The 13576-nt window shown below is 38.4% G+C and overlaps 1 protein-coding gene across 2 annotated transcripts; it reads right to left on the reverse strand.

The window, feature by feature from the left end:
• Positions 1-2221: 2221 nt before the first annotated feature.
• KCNMB1 (potassium calcium-activated channel subfamily M regulatory beta subunit 1) lies at positions 2222-12886 on the reverse strand. Of its 2 annotated transcripts, XM_053956589.1 has the most exons (5): positions 12778-12886; positions 7343-7508; positions 5897-5924; positions 5729-5806; positions 2222-4231 (listed from the first exon to the last, which is right to left on the reverse strand). In XM_053956589.1, the coding sequence occupies exons 2-5, from the start codon at positions 7477-7479 to the stop codon at positions 3962-3964; spliced, it is 513 nt and encodes a 170-aa protein (XP_053812564.1). In that variant the 5' UTR covers positions 7480-7508; positions 12778-12886; the 3' UTR covers positions 2222-3961. The 2 variants fall into 2 exon arrangements, with proteins under 2 accessions (XP_053812564.1, XP_053812563.1); XM_053956588.1 differs by having other exon boundaries at positions 5729-5924.
• Between the last annotated feature and the right edge of the window lie 690 nt (positions 12887-13576).

The following is a 13576-nucleotide window of genomic DNA, read 5'->3' on the forward strand; positions in this document are numbered from 1 at the left end:
TATTTCGAACAAAAGAGGAATCTGTGTTTGGCAAAAATCCAGAAAAATGGAGTTTCCTAATTTGTGTGTGATTTTCTCTCTGCACAGCTGTTTTTACTTGGAATATTTCTTGTCCAAATAGGAGATTTTGCTTTGCTAGAGGAAAGAATTTGTGGAAGGTTTTTCTTCAGGTACTTGCAATGGGTATGAGTTGGAGGGAAATAGCCATTTTTATGTAACAATTGACTCACTTTATTTTTGGCGGAGGTAAGTCTGGAGGTCTGTTATTCAGGTTGCATTCTGAATAAATTTTCATCTGCTACTAAGAGGGATAACTATAATTAGGGAGGTGAGGAGGATATGGCTGTAGGGTGTAGCCTTGGGAAGCCAAGGGCAGATTTGAGAGCAGTTACTCCTGGTCTTCTTGTTTCATGCTGAGTTCTGAGCTCAGCAAGATCACGAATTTCTGCTCTTCAAACCCAAGTCACTGACTGCTGAATGAGTGGAGCCACAGGGTCTGCCAGCAACATCCAGCCTTCATCGATCTCTGCTGAGCTGGGAGGGGAGCAAAGCGATGGGTTACAAATTTGCTGGACTGAGTGCAGTCATGAGCAAGTTCTACTTTGCAATCTGGAGACTCTTTAAAACTGCTTACCACACTTCTGTCTCAGCTTTTTATGAACTAAGAAAGCAGGTTCTTTTTCCCTTCCCATACAGTTTGGTCACCCAAACCATCTGTACCTGTGCCAGCTGAACTTCCACTTTCCTGGAATGAGAGAGATTTGAGTTGTAAATACACACAACTTCTGATGCATGTCACAAAAGTATTGTGTGAAGATGTACTTTCCTCCTCATGGACATAGTTCTCCTATACTAATTTTTGTGAGTTAGCTTTTTTAAAAAAAAATTAAAAATTTAAAAAAAGTCACTTCCTTTCATTTGCTGATCATAGTGAAAAGCAAACTGACATTGTTTTTTTAGTAATGTTGGAGAATTCATGTACTGGGTTAATATTTCAGCCTTTCTTACAACAAATAATACAGAATTATACCACATTAATGAGAATAATTAAACTGTAATGTAATTAAATTTGTATCTAAGCCCTGAAACTTCCCTGTGAATGATAGCTCCTACTGGTTCAACTGTGGTAGAAAAGCTTGTACCAGTTTTGTCCCAGATGACAGTGAAATACAGTCTGCAGGAAGTATCTCGTGTTCCACCTGTGTCCAATGACAATTTGAAATTTGGCTGAGAGAAACAGTTCTTTTCAGAGAAAAGAGAAAGTCTCTCTACGTGCATCAGCACATTCCCAGAAGTCTTGACTCTGGAAACAAATGTATCTCTTTTGTGAAATATCTTGGTGCTAGGCTTGTAAACTTCTGTGGTTACTTTGGCTTGCTGTATTTATTAAGACATCACAGATGTATTTTACTTGTGGTTTAAGAATGGTATTCCTCAATTGGAAACACTGCAAACCATGAGTTGCTTGCTTGCTCCCCTCTACTCTTCCCAGCTTTGATGATCTGGAGAGGAGAACTGGAGGCACAAAAGTCAAAGATCATGGGCTGCGATAAGAACAATTTGCTGGAAACAGCAATGGAAAGACAGTGAACAGTAACAGCAACAATACTAATAAAAGAGTGTGCAAGAAACGATTTGCACCCGAGTTCACACCCCCGACAATACCCGACCATTCCCTCTGCCTGCTAACTGAGCTGGCAGGCAGCCATTTCCCAAAAAATGAGGTGAGCTGCTACAGAATAAACTCTGGGTCTTGGCCATGCCCCCTCCTGGCTCCAGCAGAAATTAAACCTGTCTTGTTCAGGACACTACATTCTTTATATAATAACTTCCTTTTTGAATCAGTTTTATAATCTATGCAAATGGCAGTCAGGTAGCCTTCCTTGAGTGGCCACTTGTCTCAAATAAAGCAAGGCTAATAGAAAAACATACTTTTAGTATAGGCTTCTTTACCATACCCTGTAAGTTCTGCATATATTTCTTTATATACAATTGGTGTTGGATGATTAGAGTGCAAATTTTGTAAAGTCTCTGTATTTTTGTTTTGAGGGGCTTTCTCCTTTCCCTTCCCAAAAGCAGTGTCATGGTTTGACACTGGTGCAATGCCAGCACCCCTATGAAAATGTACCTTCCTTAAATAAATGCTGTGAGATGTTATCAGGGACAGAGCAGAGTAGGCCCAAGCTTAATAACAAAGGAAAAAAACTTTATTAAACTACTACTAATACAGAAAACACATAAACTAAATCTAGGATGAAGACTTTTTAAAAACCACCCCTCCTCTTCCTAATTCTAAACACACCTAGCCATGAAACATCACCCGGGATTCTTGATCAAATTACCACCTTTCAGGTAATCTATGCTTAAACTATCAAGGGAGAGAGAAGTCTCTCTTGCACCACAGGCCCCCTAGGAAACACAGCTGCCCTCCTGTGTTTCCCTGTCACACATGGCAACTGCCTGGAAGAAAAATCTGCTAGTGTGACACTTTCTTTTTTATGTCACAGTGCTCTTACTACCGTGCATGGACAGATTGTTCATAGGGCTCTTTTAAGGATGCTTTGCCACGGACTCAAAGATACAACAGTTCAGTTTCTCATCCTGGGACTACAGTCCCCCCCATTTTCCCCTGGGGCTGAGGGGTCCAAACAGGACTCATCTTCTTCTCAAAGACAGAAGGTATCACCATTTCCTCTTCAGCTCTCTTCGTTTTTTGCCATTCCTGTGCTGTTCGAAGCTGAAACAGGTCTCCCTGGGTCACCACTGCATCTCCCTAAAATGTAGTCTCTATTGCAGGAGATTTTGGTTCAGTCCATGGTTAACAAGAAAAGTCTAGCTAAAAAGCTACTTCATCATTTCCTCCCACTTAAATATTTCTTCTTCTAACATCTCAGGTCCCGGACTATCTCTCTTCCACTACAAATCAAGGAGGAGTAATACTTTTAAAAAGCCCTCATTCTCTCGAAAGGGTTAAAAGTTTAGACTCCCTGGACGGCCGATATCTCAGTCTGACGTTCCGCCTCCCACGCTGGGCATTTCCCCCCCCCTTCTCTTTCTCCTCTGCCGGCAGATTTCCAGGTGCCGCCAGGCTCTCTGTCTCTTTCCCACATGGGGGGGGGGCAAAGGCATCTTTGCTTCTCTCCACCCTTCTGTCCACAGGAGCTGGCTGGGTTCCAGACCCTCAGCCCCCTCGGCCTACCTGGACAAGGCCGCGTGGCTTCCCCTCCCCCACCCAGCCTAAGGCTGGGCAGGGGGGGAGTCTGTACTCTCTGACGACTGGAACTAAAAGAGAGAGTTCTCCTGGGAGTTCTTGCTTTTAACTTCCTGTGTTCTCAGAGGCGTGTCCATACTTTCAGTGGTCACTCCAGGTGCCAATATTTAAACCTGACCACTGATTGGTTTGACCCAACTTCCTGGAAAAAATTCACTTCCATGTCAAACCACGACAAGCAGAGAGATCCATGATAAAAATTACACCTTTTTGCATGATAACAAAGCTATTTTTCTCAACAGATGAGTATGCCATGAGAACATACCATATTGGTGTTTAAGGGTATAAAGGGTGTGTCTGCCAGTGATGATGTATATGGATATGGCACCAAATAATCTGAATCAGACAGAAAATTAGCATCCCATCTAAAATGTGGAAGAAGAGTTTAGCAGTAAATGTGAATTGTAGCTTTGTAAGGCAGCTCTACCTCCTAAAGGCCACGGAAACAATGGAGAGTAACTAAGTCTGTGTGTTTATGAGGTATTTTCAGGCATTCCTGGGAATCAGTTTTATATTTTGTCCTTGTGTAATGGATTTCCATACATAAAGGTTGCTATTCAATTTTTTGGAAAGCCTGCCCTTGAATCGACACCTGGTATATTGAGTCACAAAATGCCAGTAAGACAGGCAGAACAAATACATCTTAGTATCTTCCAACAATCGCAACAATCTATGCTAGATATGTATTTTTTACTGCCAAGCAGAAAGAACAGAAACATACTGACTAATTTTTACTAGAACAATAATCAGACATCCACCAGTAAACATGAGTGTAGGCCAGAGGAAAGCAAAGAGGAGACCTTTTGCGGGATAAAGTCTGCTTAAAATGACATTGGTCTGTGCTCCTCCTGGGTCATAGTAACATGGGAAAGTCTGGTATTTTTTGAAATTGCTTGCAATTATTTCTATTCGTGCTTTAACTTCTTTAGAGTTGTCCAACTTGTCTGGGACGTACGAGCACTGAAATAAGAAATCAAAGTGATTAATTATAACAAATACTCAATACAAAGTTTTTAGTTAAATCAGATTGAGTGAAAAAATGATGCTAGTACTGACAAAATCTTCTGTGGTTTGGCACCCCTGGAGATTGTCTTGGGTTCATTAGGTCCATTTGAAAGGCCACTCTTCCCTGTTTCTATCAGTCTATGCCCCAAGTCTGCAGATTTAAGATTGGAGTTACATTGTTGGAAATCAGTAACATACATGCTCAAAAAAACCCTGCAGTCTTTGACACTGTCACTTCATTATTACAGTGCCAAACTCCAGTTCCTAACAGAGCTTCTAGGCACTGCCACAGCAGGAAAGTGTTCGTTGTGCAGAAATTCACACGGGGTTGTCAGTGTGCACAAGAATGAAGTTGTTTTACTGTACAACTCTGGTTGTAAGTAGTAGAAAAATACAAGCATGGCTGTTGGAGGCTTCCTATTTGTCTTTGTAAAACAAAACTATTTTGACATGTAGTAATAATTCAGAGCTACTTAGTTTTCAGTGGAAATTGACTTTGAAGCATTTTTTTTTTTGTTGTCTTTTGTTTTTGTTGTTCATAAACTTTTTCTGCAGTATTATTTTGTGTATATAATAATGCTTGAATGTACTAAACTGGAACCTGGCCAAGGCAAAAGCGGGGATGGTTCCTGACCTGAAAATTTTACTTGCATTTATGCAATTAGATAGGACATCAAGAAGTTGCCTCCCCTTGCAGTGAACAAGGCTCTTGTTTCCATTTATGGTCAGTAATTTCTGTTTGCTCCTTCACTGCATGTAGCTTTCCCTGAGACAGGCATTATAAAGACAGGCATTAGCTAGAAAAATTCTCTTCAGCTGAAGTGTTTTATGCTATTGGGTTTGCACTGTGGGAAGCTCTAACGTATATAAATGCTTTGCACTTGCAATCTGAGCATGTTTGTTCTGTATTCTAAAAATACTTCAGTCTTGGGCATCTAAGACCTCATTTTTCACTGATTTGTTTCTTTCTGTCTAAAATGTGCATCATGTTGCAATTTTCTCCTTCTTTATTCCCTGCTTCATAATATGCACTTAAAACCCAAGTCAAATTGGGATTTGTGCTCTTACTTTGGATAGTTTTAAACTTGATGTCTCTCATGTGCGAATTCAACAAGGAACTGAGCAAGCCACAGCTTATAAACCATTTGTTACAATGGGTCTTCAATTGGGAGACTTACATATTTTTAAATATTCATAGGTGTTGTATATTCATATTGGTGAAATTCCTTTAAAAGTATTAGCTTACTATTTAATGCAATATTTAAAAGAAAATAAAAACCTGTAATTTCTGGAATGTTTTAAAATTGCCTTGGTTTAAGCCCAGATATTAACATGTAAAAGATGAGTAACTCCTGCTGTTACTGTGCTGCTTGGTTTAAAAACTATCATCCCCTCTCCTTAAAGGTGTTAGATAGTAGCAAAGAACGAGTATGCAATCTGTGTTGTAAGTACCTTAGGATTTCTTTCCAGTGTATCTTCAGTGTGGTAGAGCATAACCTCCTGTCCTGAGGCTGTCAGATTAACCCACACCTGTAAACAGGGATAAGGAAAGATTTCCTCATCCTCTGTGCCTTTGCTGTTTGGGCAGAAAACTTTGTCCTTGATGTTGGCTTTGAGTACCTTGCACACAGTTTCTGTTGTCCAAACACTACAAAAACAAAACAAAATATATTCCTTTGAAGCTCATCAGAAGCATCTGTTGTGAGTTGCATGTGAAAACACATCTGTTTGTGCTGGCTTGGCTGGAGTTCATAGCTGCTCCATCCTGCTGTGATTAACTGCGCCCATCCTGAATCTGTGGCTGCACCTGGAGAAGGGCTGCGGTAGTGAGTAAGTTCAGGAAAGCATTTTTCTTGTTTTTTGCTGCTGTTTTTTATGCATTCTGTGGTTTTCAATTAGATTCTGACCTCCCCATTTGTAACTGCCTTCATGTTATTCAAGAAAGAAATACTGCTATGGATTTTAAAATTTGGTAGTAAATACCTGGAATGCAGTACACTTCATGTCTCAGAAATATTTTTGACTGATTTCATTCCATAAGCCTCAGAACTCAGATCTGTTATCACCACTTCTCTTTTTCTTTATTACATGGGCCTGTTGCATAAAGAAGTAGCAGGATTTTGTCTGGAAAAAGTTAATTTTTACTGTTGCTTATCTGTTTTTCTCAAGAGTTGCTTTTCTATTATTGATAACACATTAAATTTTGCTCACAGAAGTATACTTTGTTGTCAAAGAAAGTTGAGAAACAGTCTCACTCCAGTTCTTATGAAACTACTCTTGATACATGTATCCATCTTTTGTAATGTAATCTGGAGGCAGAAAAATAAATACGTGAATTACTCTGTTTTAAAGGGAATGTATTTCAAATAGTTTTGAGATTAAAGGTGCTCTAGCAAGAAGAATGAGGTGGATGTCCTTGCTTTCTCTGTCATAATCTTGAAATATGAAAAAGTGGGCTGCACTCCTTGTCTTGTTACATTGATATTTTGCAAATTGATTTTTGTATGTGGAGGCAGAACTTGGAAAATTAAATAAAAGAGTGGGCATAAGTAACTCCTTCAGTGTTCATTATGTTCTGTAATATTTGGTGTGGCACACTGGGTTGTTGAAGGTGCTCATTTCTTATGATGGTTAATTTGGAAGTAAGATACAGATTCTTGAGTGAACAATTTTACCATGACTTCTGTTGCTCAAGTTTTATTGAACAAGACTCTCTCCTGCCCATGAAAGAGCTTTTTATAACTGTTTCTATTTATGCAAGACTTGGCTTTTCATTGTCAAGCTTTGATAAGCATGGTTGGCTTTTTGATTCTACAGCAAATGTTTTGATTTAGTCTGTTTTGTTTAGCCCTGAGGAGATTAATTTCCTCTTTTTTGTGCTCACTTGTGCCTGATGAATTCTTGGCACACTTTTCTCCTCTTCTGTTTAAATCCTTATGAACTCTTTGAGAGCACTTTGTCTATTGTACAATGTACTTATGCATATTTTATCACTGTTTTAATTATTGTATATGATGCTACAGGAAAAAGAATAGCTTTGTTTCATAAACTAATGGCTCTTATTACCTCTTAGAGTAAAATGGCACAATGGTGATCCCAATAAAAAAGTACATCATCATGGAGCATGCAACCATTCCCAGTCCCAGGCAGAGCGCTCTTGTCTCCCCTCGCTTTTGTGCAGTCACCAACTTCTTTCCCAGCATGATTCAGAGTTGTGAAACTTGAACAATCTCTTTTTTGGTACAAAATAAAATACAGAAAAGAAAGGGAAAATATGACGTTATTGTAGTTATGTAACAAGTTTCTGAAATATAATAGGTGTCAGAACAGCCTCATTTTTGCAAAAACTAGAACTAAAAAACTGCAACCAAACTTGCTGTGTTTTTTGTTATTGTTAGGCTCTCCTTTTACTTTTTAAATTTACCGTGTAGTATAGTACCTTAAGAAGTGTGTGTGTGTGTGTGTGTGTGTGTGTGTGTGTAAGCCCTAGGTAGGAAAACTTGGTAACTTCTGGGGAGAATTCTGTTAACATTCCAATTGTTCTCAGACATAATTCAGTTTGTTTTATGTTGCTGCTTCTCTGAAGTTCGAGTTGTTTTGCTGTATATTGTTAAAGGCTGCATGAAGGGAAAACCTTTCCAGAGCAGAAACCTTTTTACATTATGCCTTTTCTTCTGGAGTAGTTTGAAATGGTGTTGTCTTATTTCAAAATAAGTGAAATAATTAAAAATTTAGCATTTGAGATTTCTGACTTCTCCATGTTTGCTTGGCCTTGTCAATTCAGAGGTGCTCCAAACCTGCTGTCTGAGGAGTGTTGGTGTCCAACTCTGGGGAACTAACTCTTGGGCAGAGCTGTCTAAACCTGAGCTCAGAACTGAATGGCATTACCCCTCCATTCCCTTGACAAAAAGCATTTTAAATCATCCATAATGTTTTATTGAAGAGAATCTGAAAAGTATTGCCATGAATCCATATGCCATTGAATCATTATGAATGACCTATAGGTTTCTGTAGAAATAGTCCAGAACTTTCACTGCAAGTTCAACCCATCACCAGTATCTGCTGCACTGACAGCTGTGATTGCTGGTATGTGGGGCTTTGTTTTTTCATGAAAACATAGCAAAAGCTGTTTTTATGGAAATGACAAGGCTGGCAAGATTTGTGTGGCCTTTTTGGAGATAAGAGAGGAAAGCAAAGCAAAAGGAGAAAAAAAAAAAAGACATTCATGCCAAATTAGTTTTCCTTTCTGTTCTGCATAAGGCAGTGGTGCACAGCTTTAGGCAGTGCTTTTTCAGGATTTTAGTTTCAGGTGTGTGCAACTTTTCAGTGTTTATCCCTACTGGCTGGCCTTCAGGATGGCATAGCTCCTGCCTAAATCCACCTGTGTTCAGACTTAGATTTATATACAGTGTAAGACAAGCACAAACCAAAGTTAGCAAATAGGCTCTTCAGGTTATCTGTGAGCAGATGTTCTCCAGCTGCTACAGGCTGGCAGAGCTGTGGTGTGACTGCAAGTGGGGGGACCATGCTGAATTTGGTGAAAGATGAGATAGCCCTCAAAGCTATAAGCATCAGCTCTTAAAGGACTGAATGGAAATATATTCTGAATGTTCTTTCCTTTCCGGCTATTTCTGCTTTTCCCTGGTAAAAGCGCCTCACTTTGACTGTTTAATGATCAAAGGAAAAATGTATTTGAAAATTAACATCCTGCTGTTTTTAGACTGCTATAACACCTGAATGTTAGTTCTCTTAGCAATAAAAATATAGATGTCTGTGGACAGTAAAACACCTTTGGTCATTTAGCAAAACTTGTGGTTAGTTGCAGATTTTAAGAACATATTTTGAATTTGGTAGTATTTGATATCATCAAAGTGGAAGGCTGGTTTTAGGTGTCCCTAGAAACAAAACGAGTTATTTTTAGAATACTGAATTTTGTCCACTTTCATGTTTAAGTCCACTTTAAATAAAACATCCACATCCACATCCACTGTGAATTTTGCATACAGCATTTTGAGAGGAATTGTTTTTCTGATGATCACAGATAATTCAGTGGCACTGTAAGAAGCATCTCAATTTGCAAATTGCCATAGGTGAACTTTCCTTGTTTACTGCCATTTGAGTTTAATACAGAAGGTGAGCTAATGCCCTTAAGTAAGGTTGTACTGTGTTTTGCTTGGTCAGTGGGGCTATAGGTAGAACATTTGGTATCAAATGCTCCCAGCACACTTGTGCTGCACCTGCATATTCATGTGTAACTGTGGAGAGGTGTGTGCAGCAAGGAAACTTGCACAGTAAGTGTCAGTGACTGTTCCTTGGAACTTTCCATCATTTCTTTTAGTTTGGAAAATGGGAAATAAAAAACTTAAAGAATTCCAACGTACTTAGAATATGAGAACACTGTGCAACACAGTACCTTAATACCAATTGTTATTAAACTGGCTCTCCTTTACATAATGTGCAGCTTGGTCAGAGAGGGAAGTGGAATAAAAGAACATTATCAGGCCTGGAGCACAGGCCCTGAGACCAAATGGTACTGCAGGCCCTTATAGCATGGTGGGGAGATAATGATAGATGAGTGAAAACCTGTGTAATTAATAAGAAATTTTTACATACAGTAACAATGATTAATCTTTAATTTTCTGTGAGAAGTTGAAAAAATGAAAGGCTGGTACTGCCACTGTGACTTGTGGAAAATTTCTAGTGTCCTAGAGCTGTTAGCATATTGAATTTTGATGAACCATAATATTTACGGAGCTGTCCCATTTAAAGTGAGAAACAGTGGGTTAATCAACCCCCTTGTTACATGGAAAACAAGAACTGTGGGACTATTAACTGAAGAATTAATAAGAACTCTAATTGCCCCAAAAGTCTGCTTGAATGCCAGCCACACGTGCAAGGGATGTACCACTAAACTCATCCTTCTAATAATCTAAAACTAGCAGACCACCTGTTTAAGACACAAAAGGAACTTGTATGTGTGAATAGGAAATTTTTCTTAAGTGGCCCAGAGGTTAAATGCAGTATTGTTCCCCATCCTGACACCAGACAGACTGCCTGACCCTGGCTTTCTGCAAGGGCTGCTAAGTGATGCTGTTTGCTTTTGTTCCCCCAGTTCAGATAACTGTTTCACCCCAAAGGGAATAAGGACATGTAAATTATGCGAAGAATGTTAACAAGAAAGATTCATCTAAAAATATCACCCTGAGGGCTTCTATAAACATAAAAAATAACCAGCTAGGTCTTTAGGCAATGTAAAACAGGGATGCTTATGTCATTGTTGTGTTGCTGTAGCAAATTAGCTGTAAATATGCTCCCAAAACTGAAATATACATTTTCTGGTGCATTTTTTTTTCCTTTAAAATGTAGAAGACCAGAAAAATCTGTAGCACTATTTCATGCATGAGCAGAAGAATTTAAGAGGAAACACAGGACTGCAAAGGAAACCCATGTGCTTTTTTTTTTTTCTTTCTTACATAAACATGCCTATGTATTACTGCTGAAAATACTTAATTTTCTGGCTCTCAAGACAAAGCAAAGTTGCATATATATAGAAAAACATATTTGCTTGGAATTTCTTCATTGTTTTAAAGGTTATTTTTTTTCTGATTAAAAGTATCTTCTGTCTCCTTGCTCTGTCTATATATATTAGAAGGAGCATTGAAATAGCTGGTGTAGTGTTTCCTCTGACAAAACCACTAAATATTTTAAAATTAAACACTACAGAAGACCTGATTGGCCAGGAAGTCTGAGTAAAAGTGAATTGGAAGATGTTCAAGTCTACAAAGCAAGGCTTGGTCCAGCCTTCAATGGAAAATTTGAATGTATTTTTGTACTGCAGATTTTATGAGATTTTATTTTATACATTCCATACCTATTAGGAATGTATAAACTGAAAATGTTTTGATAATGTTCCCTCTGCCTAATCTTCTTCAATCCAGTTAAATTATACAGTATATTAGCTGTGCATTTTCAATGTATAATAATTGCATTCATAGCTGCTAGTGATAATCTTAGGGATGCCATCCGCTCAGGTTTCGAATAGTCCCCTATTTTAATTAGAGAGATATTTGATACTTGGCAGGAAGTCTCTACCTCCTCCTACTCTCCCATCTTTTGAGGAGATTCCAGTGGTATGACCTCAGATGGGACCTCTCTCTCAAGCTATTCCAGAGTGCTCTTAATTTGGTTAAGATATGAGTAGCACTGATGAATTTACCTCGCTTGCAGAAGAAAGGCACCTAAATCCCTCTACTGAATTTAAGTTGGGAATAAGTATTAACAATGAGATAGTGTTGTGGGTTTTTGTTTTGGTTTTTCTTTGAGCTGATTTATTCCACACTATATGGTGAATCTTCAGTGAATATTTATGTTTTGCTTTCAGATGAACATTATGTTCTAATACAGCATCATACAAGAAGAGTGATGCAAGTCATCCACATCTCTAAAGTGATGAGGACTTTTTAAACAGGCCTGTACCTGTTGGCCTCTACTGCTTCTACATGCAAAACAGCCATTTGTTTTCCCTGTCAAATGCCAACTTAAGCCACCTTGTTTTATTCTCAAAACACCTTGTATAGGTAAAATTTCTTGCTAGTACTGGGGAAGTGCTGCCGATGGGGAACACCAGTTTTTTCATTACTTAATAAGCGTTCTGTGTGTCTGGGACCACAAATACTATATGTTACAGAATGAGGTGATGCTGAGCCTCGGTGGAAAAGTTCAGAGAAAAATTTCTCATGCAGTTGTATTGGAAATCCGAAACAGCAATATTTCGACTGTGTAAGATGATACAACTGTGTATTTTATGAAACATGCTGTATAATTTTGCTTTATTACTGAGCTGTTTACCAGATGTGCCACTAGAGTGAATTAAAGAAGTTAGATTTTTAATTGTCTAAAAACATATGCAGTTGTTTAAGACTAATTCTATTAGCTTTTAAATATGGTGGTTCTTAAAAAAAAACAAACAAAAAAAAACGGGGGGGGGGAAGAGAGAAGTTACTTGCTTAGTTCAGCTGTTCTGAAATCTTTCTGGAGTACTTTTTTTAATTCTCTGTGGTAGAGGGCTGCACAGAAGGAATCAGTTTAAGAGCAGATTTTTGGGAAGCCTTCAAGAGTTCATGTGCCTGGTTCCTCTCTTACTTAGGGGTAGGTAAGCACAGCCTCTAGAGTAATGCTGAACACCCAAAGCCATGAAACTTCTAAGAGCAAAAGTGCATTTACCATTAAAATGAATAAGAACTATGGTCTTATAAGAGCTACAGGCTCTTAATTAGTGAAAATATTATTGTTATCTTTGCTAACAGTTGTGAAGAATGATCAGATTGCATCCAGTTACAAAAGAGAGAACTCAGTCTGCATGCTACAGAAAAGTTATCTACCCTGTCCTCCATACTGCTGCAGATATAGAAAGCCTTTTGCTTCCCAAAACACTGTACTTTTAAAAACACAAAGCTATAACATGCTCCCAAGGAAAAAGAGTTGTCTAGAAATATACTCACAGTTTTTGATGAAATGCTGCTTTCTCTGATAAAAAAAGTTTGTTACATGACAGACTTAGGATAGTAGTGGAGCTCAGAGCTGAAAGGGATTTTTTTTTTCCTTTCCTGTATATTGCTGGGTTTGCTTTGCTGTGGCTGAACTCCTAACTTAATTCCCCTATTACAAAGCCTTTTGTAACCATAAATGGTAAGGTATGAAAGAACACTGTCCTTTTAGAAATTAATTGCTGGGAACCAGGAAGTCACAATACTAAGACTGAGCTTTCTCATACACTAGTCCCTTTACGACACATTCTGGTGGATTTATGTTAAACTATGGGCCTACTCCATTTGTACAATTCTTTTAGTTTAGAAATATGACAGATCTTTTGGGTAAGATTTAAGAAATTGAACTCTATTGATGACCAGTGGTATTGATTCTTAATAACCTGAGTCATTACTAGCTGTGTGGGAATGCTCTATTGACACTATTTTCAGTGAGTTTGGATGCAACAGGTGCTGCAATTCTGACTGTACATCAGAGCCTTATCAATAAGAACATCCATCATGCCATAGGTGCATTAGTGTCTAGCATGTTCCTCTAGCCATAAAGCCAAGCCTATTTCTGGGACATATAAACAGATAACTCCTAGCACAGAGCTTCGGAAAAGAGATTTTTCTTTCTTTCTTTCTTTTTTTTTTTTTTTAACTTTATTATTGGGAGTCTAAAGGAATTTAAATAAGTTAATCCAGTAGAACCATTAGGAGAGAACTGTAAGCAAGGGTAGGGTATTTGCCCCTCCCTCCCCACTTTAGGTAT

This window comes from Vidua chalybeata, chromosome 15, assembly GCF_026979565.1.
Source record: "Vidua chalybeata isolate OUT-0048 chromosome 15, bVidCha1 merged haplotype, whole genome shotgun sequence".
Taxonomy (NCBI): domain Eukaryota; kingdom Metazoa; phylum Chordata; class Aves; order Passeriformes; family Viduidae; genus Vidua; species Vidua chalybeata.

Coding starts and splice junctions, on each gene's coding strand:
- KCNMB1 (XM_053956588.1), bottom strand. CDS start 7,479: ATGCTGGGAAAGAAGTTGGTGACTGCACAAAAGCGAGGGGAGACAAGA. Junction 5,925..7,342: donor GTGCCATTTTACTCTAAGAG/GTAATAAGAGCC, acceptor TTGTTTTTGTAG/TGTTTGGACAACAGAAACTG. Junction 4,232..5,728: donor CACTGGAAAGAAATCCTAAG/GTACTTACAACA, acceptor TTCTTATTTCAG/TGCTCGTACGTCCCAGACAA.